General features: G+C 47.1%; 1 protein-coding gene across 8 annotated transcripts in view; it reads right to left on the bottom strand.

Moving 5' to 3' along the window:
- LOC101970728 (E3 ubiquitin-protein ligase RNF213-like) overlaps positions 1 to 17632 on the bottom strand; it is a 196186-nt gene that overhangs the window by 106518 nt on the left and 72036 nt on the right. For 7 of the 8 annotated variants that reach the window (XR_013429775.1, XR_013429774.1, XM_078030412.1 and 4 more), the window contains 11 exons: positions 15805 to 15894; positions 15065 to 15187; positions 10864 to 11044; positions 9223 to 9396; positions 8901 to 9050; positions 5748 to 6334; positions 5016 to 5181; positions 3903 to 4120; positions 2826 to 2966; positions 2552 to 2716; positions 449 to 1601 (listed from right to left, as the gene is read on the bottom strand). Coding sequence is in view for 6 of the 8 variants with exons in the window: in XM_078030412.1 (XP_077886538.1) it covers positions 449 to 1601; positions 2552 to 2716; positions 2826 to 2966; positions 3903 to 4120; positions 5016 to 5181; positions 5748 to 6334; positions 8901 to 9050; positions 9223 to 9396; positions 10864 to 11044; positions 15065 to 15187; positions 15805 to 15894 (3148 nt within the window). In the remaining 2 variants the exon portion in view is untranslated. Of the gene's footprint in view, positions 1 to 448; positions 1602 to 2551; positions 2717 to 2825; positions 2967 to 3902; positions 4121 to 5015; positions 5182 to 5747; positions 6335 to 8900; positions 9051 to 9222; positions 9397 to 10863; positions 11045 to 15064; positions 15188 to 15804; positions 15895 to 17632 lie in introns of those variants that run through there. The other variant, XM_078030414.1, reaches the window with a different exon arrangement.

Genomic DNA, 17632 nt, shown 5'->3' on the forward strand with positions numbered 1-17632 from the left:
TAATAAAGTAAAAGCAGAGGGGAGGGCAGGTTTTGTCCTGAAAGGGCACAGTGATGCTCATGGGATGAAGTCAACAGAATGGAAGTCACCACCTCTTTCCAAGGACACATGACAGTGACTAAAGGGAGGGTGCAAGGCACTCTTCTCCTGGAGCCAGAGCAGCTGTGCATTCTCTGCTCACACTAACATGACCCAGAGGAGGTCAAGGGAATTTACACAAGAAAAAAGTGACCTGCAGAGAAGTCCATGCAAGGAGGAGCTGGGCTCCCACGAACTGCAACCTGGGTAAAAAGAGAGCCCCTTTAAGGGGAAACCCTTACTGCAAGGAGTCAGACCCTCCTGAGACTCAGTTTCCCACCTGCAGAGGGGTGACATCTGGGGTGCTGCAGAGGCAGGGGTCATTGGGAAGCCTTGAGAGATTGCCTGCCCACCCTAGCACTCTCATTACCAACTCCTGCTCTCTCCGAAGCCACGATCCCCACACACATCTGGTCTCTGAAGACAGCTGCCGCTGACAGGGTCTGTGCTGGGACCTGGTAGTGATGTGCCAGGTAGGCCTGGATGGCATGGAGGGGTGCCTTTGGGATGAGGTGGACTTTGTACTGGCTAAAGGCTGAGGGCAGGTAGCACCACTCCCGTGCTGCATCACAGACCAGCACCAGCTGGTAGTCCTCCCGGGGACACTGTGTGGACAGGCTGCGGAAGAGGGCCTCTGTCTTGCAGGCCACCTTGTAGCTCAGCTGGTCTGCAAATAGCAGGCTGTAGACCTTATTCCCCTGGGAAACTGGGGCCAGGCAGCGGTGCAGGAACAGGGCCACCTCCTCAAATGTGGTTCCCGGGGTGCAGAGTAGCACCTCATCAAAGGTGGGCAGGGGCTGGCCTGGGGCCTGCATGTAGATGGCCAGGGCAGCCAACAGCACCTCGGAGTGGCCACACATAACCAGGTTGGGCTGGCCAGCCTGAAGGCCCACAGGGAGAGACCGTTTCACAGGAGGCCTGCCCATACTGGCCAGGTGAGCCAGACAATGGCCCAGGGCCTCAAGGTCCAGGCAGCCAGGCAGAAAGACACTCATGCACTCCAGGGATTGTTCCATGATGGCCCACAGCTTGGTCATCAGACTGATCTCAGCGGATTGCAATGGAGGTAATTTTTCTATCACTGTCCTCACAAGATGTCTCGTGGCCTCATTGAACCCCTCGGTGGACCTTAAGATGTCAGCTGGGGTGCAGTTGTCTTTGATGAAGGACAGCATCATGAGGGCAGCTTCACTGGGACTCTGCTTCCTGAGCTCAGTGCTCAGGTAGACCAGTTGCTCGGCCGTGTAGAAGTTGAGGTAGAAGTGTTCTCTGCGCTTCCTGCTCACCAGCTCCTTCCAGTCATCCAGGAAGTGTTCCATCTGCCTGCAGAGGGCTTCCAGGAGCTGGGTGACGTCCCCACTCTCTGTCAGCTGGCTTACCAACTCCAAGTGGAAGTCCATGCAGATGGAGACGCCATTCCTGGGGCAGCAGTAGACTTCGGCAGTCCAGGTCCTGAACAGCATGTTTCCCGCAGAGTACAGGTTAAGGAAGGCTTGCATGAGCCGCTGCACATAGCAGAATAACTGAGGGAAACAAGGGCATAAGGCAGATGTCATAGTGAGCTACTGCAGGGGGACATGCTAATCTAGACACACGCGGTTTCTAATTCAAGGGTCTTGGGTTCACTCCTCCCTCAGGGTCACTGGGAAACATGATCAGCCTAGGGAGAGGGCATCCACCTTCAGGAAGAGATCAGGTGGCAGATAAGACTGTGGGCTGGGCTGGGCTCAGTGGTAGAGCACTTGCCTAGTATGTGTCAGGACCTGGCTCTATGGCTGCACTAGAGGAAAAAAATGTCAATTTTGAAGTACAAATAAACTGTAAGGAAAAAACCTATAACTTGAGAGAGAGAAGGGGGGGAGAGTAGAGAGAGACAGAGAAAGAGACAGAGACAGAGAGAAAGAGAGAGACTGTTACAAAAACAACAACTTCTGTCGATAATTATTTCAGTTTTTTCTTGGTACTAGAGATCGAACCCAGGGTGTCCTACCTTTGAGATATGTCCCCAGCCCTTTTTATTTTGAGATAGGATCTCACTAGGTTGCTGAGGCTTGCCTCTAACTTACAGTCTTCCTGCCTCAGCCTCCTGAGTCACTGGTGTTGCAGTCATGTGCCACCTGGCTTGGTTATTTTAGTTTGAATGAAGAGTGCCCATTAGAATCTTAATGTGTTTGACTTTGCCAATTTACAGAGTAAATAAAGACATTCTTCTTTGTAAGATCTATCTACGTGGTCACCTCCTGCTAAATGTAGCTGATTAACCACCAGTGGTGACAGATCTTAAGGATGCCTCCAGGGCCTCCAGGGCCTGTCCCACCTCAGATGTGGCTCCAGGCAAGGTGCACCCTGCAGACCCACAAGCTCCACTCTCTGCAGCCACTCTGTCCACCAGAGGCCAACCCCTGCCCCTTCTCCTTTGCAGGAAGCAGGGCAGTGAGCATGCCCAGCCTGATGCAATAGGGCACCTGCTCACCTCAGAAAACCTCTCCACTTCCATACTCTTATGGTCTTTCTTGCCAGACATCAGCATCAGCTTGTTTAAAAGATCCTTTAGCTCTTCCAAAGTGTAGGTGCGATCTGACTCCAGGCCACTGTGACCCCCAGGGAGGATCAGGCTCAGGATGGCATCTGGGGAGATCTGGGAGGCAAAACATGTTCAGAAGCCATTTTCTGGTGGCTGAAACCCTGACTCTGCAGCAGGCCAGCGCATGCCACCAACACTGCACCTGAAATCTGGGAGGGCTCACCTTCTGGTCACCTGTGGGTGCCCTGATCTCATAGATGCCTCTGCTGTTGATTGCTGTGGCCAGGGACAGGGATGAGAGCTCAATGGACCCATGGCTTTCCTTCACTGTTTTCAGCCACTCCAAGTTTCTGGCAGAATCTCGCTGTTGGGACAAAAGCAGAGAACATGGGCCAGGGTTCAAATGAATATCTTCCTGAATGTCCTCCTCCTGCCTCTGCCCTTGCTGGGCAAATTCCAGCCACCTTCCTCTAGGACGCCAGGCGTAGCTGCTCACCCAGTGCCTGAGGCTATTTCAGGTGACCCTGCCTGGTCCCCCAGGAACCTGGCCACTCATGTGACAATGCTGGTGCTCATTCTTAGCTGACACTTGGAGTACATGTAACCAGCACTTAAGGATGATTAGGTGGATTGCCAGGGGCCACCCTCCTAAGTGGAATGCCACCATCCTCTTAGATTACCAGAACAAAGGTCCTCTGAGGAGAGATGCTTAACTGAATAGGAGCCCTAAGTTCTTAATGTCCTGCAATGGTCTCTGAGCATGACCAGAAGAACTTAGGAAAAATTGCAAAAGAACGTAAGCTTCTAGCAGGAAAACTGCAAACTGCTCTCTATGTCCATCTCCCCACCCTCCAACCACATGGGACTATCCAAAGGCTGGTGCAAGCTTCTAGACATCTCTTCTTGTTGGGTGAATTATGACTGTAAGTTTACTCAGATGCTGGTACAGGCAGTTTACTTAAGTGGTTTTTTTTTCTGATAAAAAAAATCAATCAATATCAATTGTGAAAAAAACTCAAAAGTAACCAAATAAAAGGACAATTACTACCATTCAGAGAAAATCACTGCACACCCTTTTGCACACTTCCTACCATGCTCTTTCCACACTTGTCCTATAGGGTGTAGACTGCTCTTGACATGCAGTACTGTAGCTCCCTTCCAACCCAAGACAAAGAAAAGCTGGTTTTAAACATCAGTTTAAATGGCTGCCTACATGCCTCCATGCCTGCATGCCCTCAAAGCATAGCTGCTCCCCAGGGCTGCAGGACCTCCATGCCTTGGAACCAGGAACAAGACTCACCAATTTACGGGGCAGATGGGAGTCATTTTGCAGAGCCTTCCAGAGTTCTCTCAACTGTTCCATGAACTCGCTGAAGCCTGCCTTCTTGTCCAGCTTATACAGCAGGGACGCATAGCCCTGCACAGCATCGTGGAAGCAGGCCACCCGGTCCACGTCAATGTCGCTCTCTCCAGCTGAGATGGAGGCCAGGTCCACAAATACCTGGAGCTCGGTGATGCCTGGGGAAGAGAGGGGGTCAGCACAGGACCACTCCAAGATGCTGCACAACTCTTACCTGGGCACGATCCTTCGTGAGGCCATCAATAGACACTAAGTAAACATCTAGGGTGTGTGGCACTTCCTGCCTTCAGTTGGGACACCAGGACACTTTTTCTTTTGCAGCATATTATGACACCACTGACCAACATCTAACCTTTATCAAACAATGTCTCAGGTACTGTTCTAGGCTTGTGTATACCCTATTTCCTTTAATCCACAAACATTATCACTTAAACAATTCAGGTTCAGTTGGTTAATATTATGTGGACAATTACTTATTTAAAAAACTGAGATAATTCCCCCAGGGTTAATTACTAATCAAAGATTATACATCAAAGCAGACTCAGGAGTACAAGGTGGAAACAGCACAGCTCTGAATGAAAGCTGGAGCCAGCACAGCCTTAGTGGCAGTAGGAGGTGGTCTTCTAGGCCTCTCTGGTGTATGAGTGCTGCCCCTGCTCCACCTCCTTGGTGTTTCTTTCTTACCTCTCCTCCCCTGCCTCTATCTAATCCACACAACCATGTAAGCTGCTCAGCACTAGGCTGGCAGACAGATGTACATTTTCCACAAGCTTACAGCAGCAAAGCCCCACTGCTGCCAAGAGATTTCCTAGGCCTCTGACAGAATGAGTTAGAAGGAGCAAAGGAAATCTGGACACTTATGAACATAGATGGAGAGAACAGCAAAGCAACAGTTTTAACCAGAACCCTGAAAAGCCATCCTGATGCAGATTCCACTGTGGGCCTGGAAGCAGACACTGTCCCCCACTTAAAGCACACACAGGATTGAGGCAAAATGTCCTCAAGCTCAAGAACCCCACTTGACAAACAACTGAAGTCAAGTCACCCCTATACCTCCCAGAGCCTCCTGCAGCCAGCTGACCAGCTCCTTCTGCAGGGCCAGCTCCTCCAGACACTTGCAGCGGGGCTCACTGATATCCTGCAGCAGTTTCTTGGCCTGGATGAGCTGAGGGCTGATCTGGTCCAGTCTCTCATGGTGGGTAGCTGCGAGGTCATCAATCTGCAATATGAAGCTCTGCTGTGGGCTGCACCAGAAACCACCTATGCCTGCCCTCCCACCAGCAGCTGCTACGGCAACAACATGACACACTCTTGCACTAAAGATAGCATGACCTCCTTGCTAGGAAGCAGTAGCTACTGTCACCGGTACCCAAGGTCCTATGGGGAAGCTTACTTGGACTTTGAAACCTGCTCCTCACAGTAGTCCTGACAGGTCCATGTCGTTGGCTTCTCTGTTTTCGGGAGTTACTCACAGACATACCAAAGGGTTCAAGTTTAGGTATGGACAATTCCATACTATGCTAAATCCTAAGCATTATCACAACTGTCTCTACTGAAACATGGGCTACACATGCTTAGAAACCTGAGACTAAGAAACAGGAAGAGACTCAGGCCTGAGTTACAACAGGAACAGGGTACCATTTGGCATTTCCACTGGAACTATGGAGAGGTACCTAGACAAGCTAAAAAAATATTTCCTTTTGTCCTTCTATAACCTAAAGAGATGAGATTACTCTAGAAAAGGGATGGTTTCTCTATCCCGAATTTTCCCAGCAAATAACTTACAAAGTTTATTAAAGTGTAAATAACACTGAAGTCACCGGTCAATCCAAAATTGTTTTTGACTTGCAAGATGACCTTTGCCAAATTGGTTGCCTGGTGCAGGCTATGGTACTCCTTGATCTGCTCAACACGCGGCGAGATCCAGTCCCTCTGGGCCTGGGGGTCTACTTCACACATGATCTGGAGGTCTAAAGTCAGGTCATTGTATTTATCTACAAAGTCCTTGAAGATGACATTGATTTCTCCAAAGGTGACCTCTCCTGACTTCAGATCCTGATACAGTTTCATGAACCTCTGGTTACAAGGTGAGTACAAGTACTCATAGGCCTCTATAAGTGCAAGGGTTTGCCTTTCAGATTCTCCTTGGGGATCACTCAATGACTTTGCAGCTTCTTCCCAGAAGATCTGGAAGATGTGGCTGTCCATCAGCGAGTGTATCCTTGCAGCCATTTCCTGGACCTCACGGTCCAGGTTGTAGTGTGTCATCTGCTTGCAGGCTGAGGATGCTGGCTGGCTCACCCTCATGGCTTCATTCAGTCTTTTGAGGTTCAGGTCTTCTGAGTGCCTTGCTTCAATCTCTCCAAAATCCACTTGGGAAACCATAAGGAAACATGGAAGTTAAACTGCTAGTCATCGTAGCATTTTATTTTACTTTCCTAGAATTTCTAATCATTTCTTTAAGAAAACATAAGTGAAGACCATTGCTGGGATTTTTGTTTCAATAAGAATTCATCCCTCCTCCCCTCAATCTTGCCTTGGGCTTGCTCATCAGTTTTAATAATTGAAAATAGACTATGAGCTCTTATGTGAAGAGGACATTTGGAAACACACATCTATCCCCCTTCTGCCAAATCCTACTCCAGTGGCAGATTAGAAATTGCTTTTGAAAGATCAGAACCAGCAGGAACAAGGAGAGTAGACAGGAGTCCAATAGCAACACAAGCTGGGAAGTGGAAAGATGGCCACACCAGTGGCAAATGACACTCCTAGGACCTAAGAATACAGAATCTAGGGCCAACAGCAGATATGAGCTCAGCCAGCCCTAGCACCCAAGGACACTAACTGCTAGGGTCACCCTAGACTGGGAGAGGTAGAGAGGGAACTGGAATTGGGTTCAAAGTCTGTTTAAGAAGCAGTTGGTGAGAGTCCACCTCCACCATGGAGGCAGATGGGGGCTGCCCTCTACCTGGCAAGGGGCAGGAAGGACCACCTGCAGGGCTCTTAGGCCTGGAGGCTACTTCTAAACACACACCTGTCTTGGGAAGCTCCAGAGGACAGGGAGTATTCAATCTAAGGACCAAGAGAACGACATAGCCACCAGGGCAGGAAAGCAGGAGTAAAGCAGACTCCTCCTCCATCTCTCCCTCTTGGCTCCAGAAACCTGGCGGCAGGAAGGGGCTGCAAATATGACCAGCCCTCAAGAGAAGCCCTCAAGGACCAGGTCAATTTAGGGGCAGCCACAGAACCCCAAGGGCCTTGGCCCAGAAGCACTCAACCTATCAATCCATTTGTGGGGACTGCCTTCATAGACACAGACAAACAAAAATCTCTAACTAGAATAGGAAAAGCTTTAAAGCGGGAAATAAATACCAAAAACCTCAACAGGGCTGCTATAGCTAAGTGGCAGAGTGGTTACACAGAAGCCTAGGTTTGGGCTGGGATTTTAGCTCACCAGTGAGTGCTTGCTGAGCATGTGAGACACTGGGTTTGATCCTTAGCACCATGTAAAAAAAAATAAAAGGAAAGGCTTTGTTCCATCCCAAGCATTAAAAAAAGAAAAGAAAGAAAGAAAAACAAGCTAACAGAAAAAAGCAACTTGGATGAAACTGGAAACTATACAAGAAAAAGAAAAAGAAAACCTTTAAAAATACCAATAATCTCTGAAATAAAACATACTGTAATCATGAACCATGAGAACAGCATAGCATATAAATGGATCTTTCAAGGAAACAGGGAGTGCCTTTAAATTCAGTACACATGGGAGCTGACATGAAAAGTTCAATGCCCAGGCTTCAGGAGGAGGTTAGGAGGCTCAGGAAGTGAAGCCAAACAGGAGAGATGTCATGGGAGTCAGGCAACCATGCCAGGAGGCCCAGCAGCTGCTGATGTGGACCTTGCAAAAGGGAAAGTGCAATGAACCAATTCAGGAGAACGCCCTAGAGCTCTAAGACTAGATCTCTGGCTGAGACCTGTCAGTGCCCCATCCTAGAGATGGAAAAGAGACCCAAGGCCAGGCACAGATTAATGTTAACCTCAGAACACCAGGGCCACACAGCTCTCAAGAGCATCCAGAGAAGGACAACAAGCTCCATACAGAGAATCAGTAGTGAGGCTGCATCTGATGTCCCAATGCAGCACTCAGGCAGCATTCTGAAGGAAACTCTGCCCCTGGCCCAGTGATCAACCTACAGCAGGGGCACAGTTCTGTATATGGCCTCCTGTGTCCCCATCCCAGCAAGTAGCATATGCCATTCTCTGTCAAACAGGAGTCAAGCACAGGCCAGGGATGCGGGACTTGCCCTACCAGCCCAGAGGCCAAGGCAACCCTGGGAGATAGGGGAGATTGAGGGCCACCTCCCCACCAGGGAAAATAATGCCTCCATCCTGGAAGACCCTTCAGAGACATCCACTCAGACAGCTGGTACAGTTTAGGGTTCAATTAGAAATAAACACAATGAAAAAGGGGAAAAGGAAATACCAAGGCAAGAAATGCAATTCCACCAGCTACAGAAACTTTGTGCCAGAACTGTGGAGTGGCCGTGGTCCACCGCACGACTTGCCTATGAGTACTGTGTTCATGCCATGGCGAAGGCCTGACCCTGAAGAAGGTGCCAATAACTCAGGACACCACTGGGAGTGACAGAGCAGCAAGCAGCCTCATGTGCAGGGCACAGACTGGAGAAAGATCTACACCTCCCCTCCTTGGGAAGCCACCATAGGACATTGACACTGGGTAATTGGGGACATTGACGGGTGTGGAGGAACACAAACAAGAGTGTAGAAGGGGAAGCTGCTTCCCTGGCAAACACATTGAAAACTGGGCTAAGAATGTTTTTAAAAAGCTTCTTCCTGAAAAGTAAGGTCCCACTATTTGCAGCCTGCTTCCATCCCCATGACAGCCCTCAAGGGTTCCCAGCACAACTACAGGAGCAGTACCTTGGATGAGATGCTTCACCTTCCCACACAGCCCTAGGAGGCTGTCCACCTCTCTCTTCTCTCTCTTCAGAAACATGACTTCGCCCATCCTCCAGTCCAGTGTCTCTTCCATGTCACATTTTTTCTCTTGGAATGAAGAACTTTCTGTCTCTGAAAATGATGACAAAGTCAGTCAAAGGAAAACAAATTTTATGGCATCCCTTTCTCTCCCTGGAAGTGCCCCACAATCACCACCAGAAGGAGGCCCCCACTTGATGGTATGGATAAGGACAACCAGCACAGATATGAACAGGGGCTTCCTACCAGCCTGGCCTCAGCTCACCTAACTGCCACAGTTCCAGAAACTGACTTTTGTGCTTCAGGATCAGCTCCAACCGACTGACCAATATGGACCCATCCAGGATGTCACCAGCAACCTTCATGAAGACAGACCTGGCAGCAGCCATCAATCTCTTGGCATTCTCTGTGATGTAGGCTAACAGCTTCTCATCCGTCCCTAATAAGGTAAGGAGATCAGTGAGCCCCTGCTTCTCCCACCTCTTTGCAGCTAGAACCTCACACCAGCCCCATGCCCACACAGCGCCGGCAGCAGTCAGTGATGTTTCCAGATGTGTTGACGCCTCACTCAGCTGTGAGTTCAGATATCACCCTAGTGCGTCTCCTGACTGAGAGGAGGAGACCCTCCCAATGGCCAAAGTCAGCCAGGAGAACCACAGTGCTCAGGGTTGATGGCCCGAGCCCATGTTACAGTGAACATATTTCTTGGACTAAACATCATGTCCTTTGAAATTCAACTGTCTTAAGAATCCCTGCAGTAGAACAAAAATAAACTGCAACAGGACAAGCTCACATCAGAGGCCATTCCATGGGTGCAGGGAAGCATCTGCACAGCACCCAGGAAGGAGACAGATCCATGCTTCAGCTTCATGCTCTGCCTATACTGTCTGCAGATCAAAACCTGGAATATGAGCTTTTGGAACAACTAGAGGGCAACATTTTAAAACACGAATAGTTTAACTGCCAGACTATTTACCTCACATTAATATAAGACTCATACAATATTATGAGAAAACCAAGTTTGTCTTTACCATTAAAAACAAAGATAGCAGGGAGATGGGGTGCAGCTTGGTGGTAGTGTGCTACGATAGCAGCACGAGGCCCTGGCACATCCACACACACACAGAGTGCAGCTGACATGACTTTCAATGGGAGAATGGACCAACCCAGGCACATCCAGACAAGGGGACTTTACTCAGTGATAAAAGGAACAGAGCCATGAAGCCAGGAAAAGACAAGGAGGAGCCTTAAATGCATGATGCTGAGTATGCGGAGTGTAACACAGTATACTCTTACCCATCAGGCTGCTGTGGCTCGTGCACACAGTAGCCACCTTCAGGACCACACACTACTCCTGCCTATGTCCTGGTGTAGAGTGGAGCAGCTGGTTTGGCTCAGATAATCATCTGCACTGGGTTTTTATTGCCATATCCAGGATCTGAATCTAGCAATTTACACATAAACCTGTACCATCATTTCCAGGGCAAGGCACAACACTGAAGTGATAGCTGAAGAGTCACTTCATGTTTTGTTAGTTAGCAATATTGAGAATCAAAATATGAGCTTCACAGGGAGGCAAGCTAGGTTTGAACTTGATTTCTAATCATGTGTTACCTTGGAGATAGTAAATCTTCAATACCCTGGGTAAGCAACATGCCCTGAGCACTTCCATTCTCTCATCTGGAAATCAAAGGGCTTGGGGACTTTCAGAGGGGCTGCTTCAAGTGTATCCCCCCAGGAGCACATGTCCTTCAGGCATTCAGCAGACGGTGTTAGATGTTCTTAATTACACGAGATGCCTAGCACCTGCCTGGGCACCTCTGCTCATCCTGCCTTTACCAAACCTCAGCTTGCCCTGTTCTGTTGCCTGAGGAAGGACAGCAACTCCAACCAGCCCTATACACACTGTACAACTTGAAGAGCTGCTTCACATCTGGCCCCGTGAGCAGGTGTTCAAGAATCTCATCCAGGCCTTCCACAGCCTCTCTGTTGTTCCTGGGCCAGGATGTGGTGATCACAGCAGACACAAGGCTGCCAAATTTCTGCAAATCATGACAAGAGACTCCCTCCAGGACACTGGTATGAGACTAAAAGAAAATGAATTGAAAAGAGAGGACTTTAGAAGATTTTACTGATTTGTTTTTTAATGACACAAGTTAGCACCCAAGAGCATTTCAGAAATCTACTGAAGCTAGTTTTATAGTGCCTCAAAAAAAAAAAAAAAAAAAAAAACCAGAAGAGAGGCTTGGGATATGCCCTGGTAAAGGGGGAGCTTGGCCTATCAGGGGATCTGGATTTCATCCCCAGTACTGCAAAAGAAAAGGAAGAAAAAACATAAAATACTTAATATTTCCTAGAGTGATTCCATTTCCTTGTGGCCTGGCTTCTTATGTGAGGTGCCAGAGATTTGAAGATGCATGCACACCCATGAACACATCCCCACAACCCCAAGTCATACGCCATCTCAGCTCACTGCCAACATCTGCATTTCTCTTAGAGTAGCCTGTCATTAAAAATATTTTTAAAAAAGATGAGGAAAACTTTACTATATCATGTATTTTATGTCCTGAGTTGGTGATTCTCATAAAGACTACCCTCAAGCACCAAAGACACTCCAATTCTCCTTCTGATGCTTCACCAAGAAACAACATTTTTTTCACACTTTTGCAAAAAACTGTTCAGTAGTCAGTAAAAAACACAGGGTAAACTAACAATAGATACTTTTTTTGACATGAAAGGACAAAAAAAAAAAAACCCAAAACATTAAGTAGCCACACATAAAAAGTCATGAAGCAGATTTATCCCAGGGATAAAAGGATGTTTCAAAATCAAAAATTAGTTAAGAAGCTGGGTGTGGTGGCACATGCCTGTAATTCCAGCAACTTGTGAGGCTGAGGTGGGAGGATTACAAGTTAGAGACCCGATTCAGCAACCTAGTGAGCTCTGTCTCAAAATGAAAAATAAAAAGGGCTGGGATGTGGCTAAATGATAAAGCACACATGAGTTTAATCCCCAGTAACACATACACACAAAAAATGTTAACACATTCTACCAGTAGAAAAAAAAAATAATAGCCATTTTAATAGATACAGAATAAGTATCAGACAAAACTCCAAGAACAAGACAGGATGGCTAATTTCACCACTTTCACAGTCCTAGAGTTGCTACCCAGAGTAGTTAGGTGGGAAGATGAAAAAAAAAAGTGTTGGGATTGGAAAGGAAGTACTATCCTCATAGGCAGATAATACAGTGATCTATATAGAAAACTCAAAGAAGACACACTCTCCCATGTATGCCCCACTAGAGTCAACAAACAAGCCTGAGAAGCTGCAGGACACAGAGATGAGGTACAGCCCTATTTCCAAATGCTAGTAATGAACAATCCAAAGACAGAATTGAGAAAATAATTTGTTACAATAGCAAAGGAATAAAGCACTTAGGAGTAAATTTTACAAAAGAAATGCAAACCTTAATTTAAAAATTGCAAACCATTGTTGAAAGAAATTAAAGACCAAAATAAATGGGAAGGCATTCCAGGTTCAGAGACCATGAGATGTAACATTGTTAAGAGGTCAACACTCCCCAACTAACCTACAGATTCAAAGCCATCCCTGTCAGAATCCCAGATGTTTTCCTTGTAGAAATTGACAAACTGATTCTAAAATACATATGGAATCCCAAGGGATCCAGAAGAGCAAGCAATGCCAAAAGAGGACAACAAATCAGGAGAACTCATGCTTCTTGATTTTATGACCTACTGGAAAGAAATGGCAGTGGAGACAGGGATTGATGTGAGGTGAACCCTCACAACTTCGTCAACAGACTTTTTGACAAGAGTGCCAAGATCACTCAAGGGATGAAGTACAGTGCCTTCCTCAAATGGCCTGGAACAGGTGGATCTCCACATCAAGAGAATGTACCTGGACTCCTACCTCCTACCATGGAGAAGAGGGGACTAATGTTAAGAGCTAACACTCTAGAGCTTTCAGAAGGGGTCTCTCCCTGATAGAGCACTTACTTAACATATGGACCTAGGTTTAACACCCAGTGCCAAAAACAAAACAAAACAAAAACCTTTTAGAGGAATATATAGGTAAAACTTCATGACCCAGGATTTAGTATAACATTCTTTGATGTCAAAAGTATTAGCAACAAAGAAAAAAATAGACACATTGAATTTCACCAAAAGTAAAAACCTTACCAGGAGTGGAGGGGGGAGCACATCCATAATCCCAGCTACTCAGGAAGCTGAGGTAGGAAGATTGCAAGTTTGATGTCAACCTGGACAACTTTGTGAGACTGTGTCTCAAAATAAAAAACAAAAAGGGTTAGGGATATAGTTCAGTGGTAGAGCACCCCTGGTTTCAATCTCTACTACCACAAAAGGAGACAGAGGAAAAAAAATCTCTGTGCTTCTAAAGAAATCACCAAGAGTGAAAAAAATCCAGAGAACAGGAGAAAATACTGGTAGATCACATATCTGACCAGAGATTTGCACCTGATTATCCAAAGAACTCTCATAAGCCACAATCAAGGAAGGACATAGAGCCCAAATGAACAAAATGGGCCAAAGATCTAAAAAGGCATTTGTCCAAAGACATAGAAAGCAGAAATAACCAAAAAACATAGGAAAAGTTTCCCAAGGTCATAGCCATCAGAGTCACCTGAGAAACTATCCCATACCTAAGACTGTTCAGTCACAAGACTGAGAACACAGTCTGTGGGGGTGTGGAGAAGTCAGGACCCTCCTAAGCTGGCAGCAATGTGGAAATGGTCCAACCACTGTGGGAATGGGCAAGACAGTCCTTCAAATCACACAGGTACCAAGTGATCCAACCACTCCACCATAGACGCAGAAAGTTTGAACAGCACATCCACACAAACCCATGTGTGGAGGTTCATAGCAGCAAACTGATAACAGCCATCAGTCAGGGAAAGCCCGGATGTCCACCAGAGGACAAGTGGAACATAAAAGCACACTGCACATATAATAAGCAACTTGTATCCATGAAAAGGGACAAAGTACTAACAGGTGCTGCAGCATGGATGGCCTTGAACACATACTCAAAAGAAGCCTAGCCCCCAAAGCCACAGGTTGTGTGATTTCATTTCTGAGACGCCTGAGTAGTCTGTGGAGGAGGAAGGGGGATTAGGTGGTGCTGGAGAAGGGCCTGGGTCAACATGGTGGAGGGCAGACACAACAGCTGAAGGGCTGGGTTTTCTTTCTGAGCTGATAAGAATGTTGCCAGGTAGACTGTGCTGGTGGCACCCACACCGGCAAACACATCACACTACCCAAGTGTGGCTTCCAAGGGTGAGTGACAGGACATGTGGCTACCATGTTACTAAATCACTGAGCAAAGAACAAATGAAAGTTTTAGAATTAGTTATGCAAAAAGATGAGAGCCTATTTCCCTGGAATAAGGGACCTCTAATTCTCAGGAATCTACTGGTCAGTAATGAAACTGAGGTCTGTTCACTAGGAAATAGAGCAGGACCCTGGGAGCCTCAGGGGTACTGTATGGGGACTACTCTTGACATGCCCTGGGGCAGAACATCTTCCAACTTTACAGAAAAAAAGCTTAGTGAACCAATAGAATCTTTTCCCCCTTTTGTTGCAGTGTTGGGAATGGAACCCAGAGCTCTGCCCGTGCCAGGCAAGTGCTTTACCCCAACAAGGATGGAGTCTATTGAACTTCATAATCCTCCCTAGATGTCTTGTCAACCTTTGGAATCTTTTCCTGCATATCTACTGGGCAATATTGAACAGGTCATAAACAAAACAGTGGCAAGGATCACAATGGGCACCAGATCATCTGCACCAAGGCTTATGAGCACCTCTGTGGTTTTGCACAGGGTGTGTGGCCGCCTCTGCAGCAGGAAGCCAAGTTGCATCTCAAGTTGCATCTCAAGTTGCATCTCTCTACCCATCTCAGTGGGTAGAGAGCACTGGATCACAGCATGAGGCCCAAGCCAGGGAGGGGCCACCAAGGACTCAATCCTGGTCAGCACAGGCCTTGGAACTGGCAGGCACTTAAGGCCTGGAGCTGGCCATTTCAACAAGCAGCTATGAACCCAAGCATGTTTCTCAAGAAGAGATTGGTCACCTGGCAGGCAGAGCTCACAGCTTCGATGACACACTTCTCAAAGCTCCTGGTTACACTGTCCTTGAGGCCAGCAGCATCCCAGTGAGGGCTGCAGAAGACAGATATCTGGGAGAGATGCCTCTCCTGCAAACACCAAGGTGGGTGGGATGTGAGTGGTTATTCTGACTCCCCTCCTCCCTGCCCTACACTAAGCATGTCTTCCCTGCCCGTCACCAGAGGAGCAAAGATGAAACCAAGTTAGTCTCTTCTCATGCTGCAAAAAAGCATCCAGAATAGCAGCTTGCGAAAACATGCAACTTTTGAAAATATGAGCCATTTTTTCTTGCTTCTGTCTTCCTAAAATATCCATTTGACCAGGTCCATATAAAACACTCAGGGAGAAACCAATTTTCCTGGGTCACAGGCCTTCATTCAAAATGAAGGGCATTTTTTGTGTTTTCTCCATGTCACTGTGTTTAATAAGGCTCCTGCCACCAGCAGGTCCCTTGGAGCACCTCTACATGGAGGGATTGAGGACACATATGTCTAGAGCCCCAGTAACAGAACAATCCCATTCCCCAGCTCTTCTCAGGAATGTGACATTCTGTGGCCAAAGTGCAAAGTCCTGGTCAGAAAAAGAAATACAAAGCTGGGGTGGATCCCAGGGCCTGCACATGCTGTGCACTGCTCATAGCCTTGGGTGCTGCCAGTGATCTGGGCTTATCCATCACTATGTTGATGGTGTCCTCCATGTCTGGTACCTGCTTGAGCCTCCCTTCCATGTCCCCCAGCAGCGACTCCTTCCAGCCATATTCCTTAGGAAAGTTTATTTCCACCAGCCGCCTCCAGACCTGCAAAATCCATGTGTTAAGTGACACCCACAGGGACAAGTAAATACCACAGGGACATCCTACATATAAGATAGCAACAGCTCGGAATGGGGGCACTTGTGGTCCCAGCTGCTCAGGAGGCCAAGGCAGGAGGATCACGAGTTCAAATCCAGCCTCAGCAACTTAGTGAGGCCATAAGCAATTCAGCAAGACCCTGTGTTTAAATAAAAAATAAATAATAAAAGGGCTGGGGATGTGGCTCAGTGGTTGAATGCTCCTGGGTTAATTCCCAGTACAAAAAAAGAAGAAGAAGAAGAAGAAGAAGAAGGATTTTGCTAAAGCACTTGAAGGCAGCATCCTAGCAAGTCTCCAAGCCCAAGTAGGCATCTGTCCACACACCATGTCTGCTCAGGACAGGCAATGTTAGGAGGACAGGAGCCTGGATTAGCTGCCTCCATATGTCCACCTGAAATCTGGATCCAGGGTCCACCTTGGGACACACAATGCATTTACTGGTCATGTCTCTTTCCTAGAGAAGTTCCCTGGCCTTATCTTTTCTGATGCTGACAATTTTGAAAAGTTCAGATCATTTCTGTTGAGCCAGTTGACTCACAGTTTTCCCATGATTACAGTAGGTTTGGTTGGGACACTGCTAAGACAAGCCACTTAAAAATGTACTCAGTGTAGGTCAGGTATGGCCAAACATCTGCACTTGCCATAACTGCCCAGCCAAACTGACCAAGTGGGCCATGAAACCTGTTGGTGCCACCAGGGCTGACAGAGAGGTCAGTCCTTGGTTAAGGCTTGTCTGCCAGATTTCTTCACTGTGAAAAATCATCTTTCCTCCTCCATAAAGGCTTCTGCAGTGGGACACTGGAAATCCTGTGCCCTCCTGGCAACTCCACTGATCTCAGGATTCCTGGGTGATACCTGCCTGCATCAGCTACTATACCTTGGTTACAGAGTGACAGTTTTCTATTGCAATTATTTCTCCTACATTTCCTAGCTCCATTCTTCAAAAGAAAAATAAAGAAGTGCTTTCTTTCTCTTTTTCTTCTATGTTTATCAATGAATTTTAATCCTTTCCTATCATTTTGCCTTTTGATAAACAAATTGTACCAGATTTAGCTACCATGAGCAGTTTACTTTAAAAATACAAAATAATTTTAGACTTACAAAAATGCTGCAAAATAGTCCAGATAATTTTTATGCTCTCTTGTCCCTGTTTCTGCCATCATAAAGATGACTACCACTCAGTTGTCAAAAGTGAAAAGCTAGATATGGCAGACCACCATGGCCACCATAGACTTCACATGGAATCCTCTTGGCTATATGAGGAGGTGTCTGAATCACCACATGCGTTTAACTGCATCCCTATGATGGGCCTGCAGCCTCAGCATTTCCTGACGTTCCAGCACAAGGAGCTCCTGGCCCACTATGCATCTCGCTCTGACCCATGGAGGTGGTTCTTCTTCCAGGAACAGCATTGTATGGTGGTAATGGAAGTTAGAAGACATGATTGGGCCATGTGGGGTGGAATATGCTTGTATTCCCAGCTACACAGGAAGCTGAGGCAGAAGGGTCCCAAGTTCCAGGCCATCCTGGGAAATTTAGCAAGACCCTGCCTTAAAATAAAAAGTAAAAAGGGCTGGGGATGGACTCAGTGGTAAAATGCTCCTGGGTCAATCCCCAGTACAAAAAAGTCAGGGGGACATTATGGGATGTGGGTGTGCTCGGATCCCAGGGCATCATTATTTCT

The sequence above is a fragment of the Ictidomys tridecemlineatus genome, chromosome 13, assembly GCF_052094955.1.
Source record: "Ictidomys tridecemlineatus isolate mIctTri1 chromosome 13, mIctTri1.hap1, whole genome shotgun sequence".
Taxonomy (NCBI): domain Eukaryota; kingdom Metazoa; phylum Chordata; class Mammalia; order Rodentia; family Sciuridae; genus Ictidomys; species Ictidomys tridecemlineatus.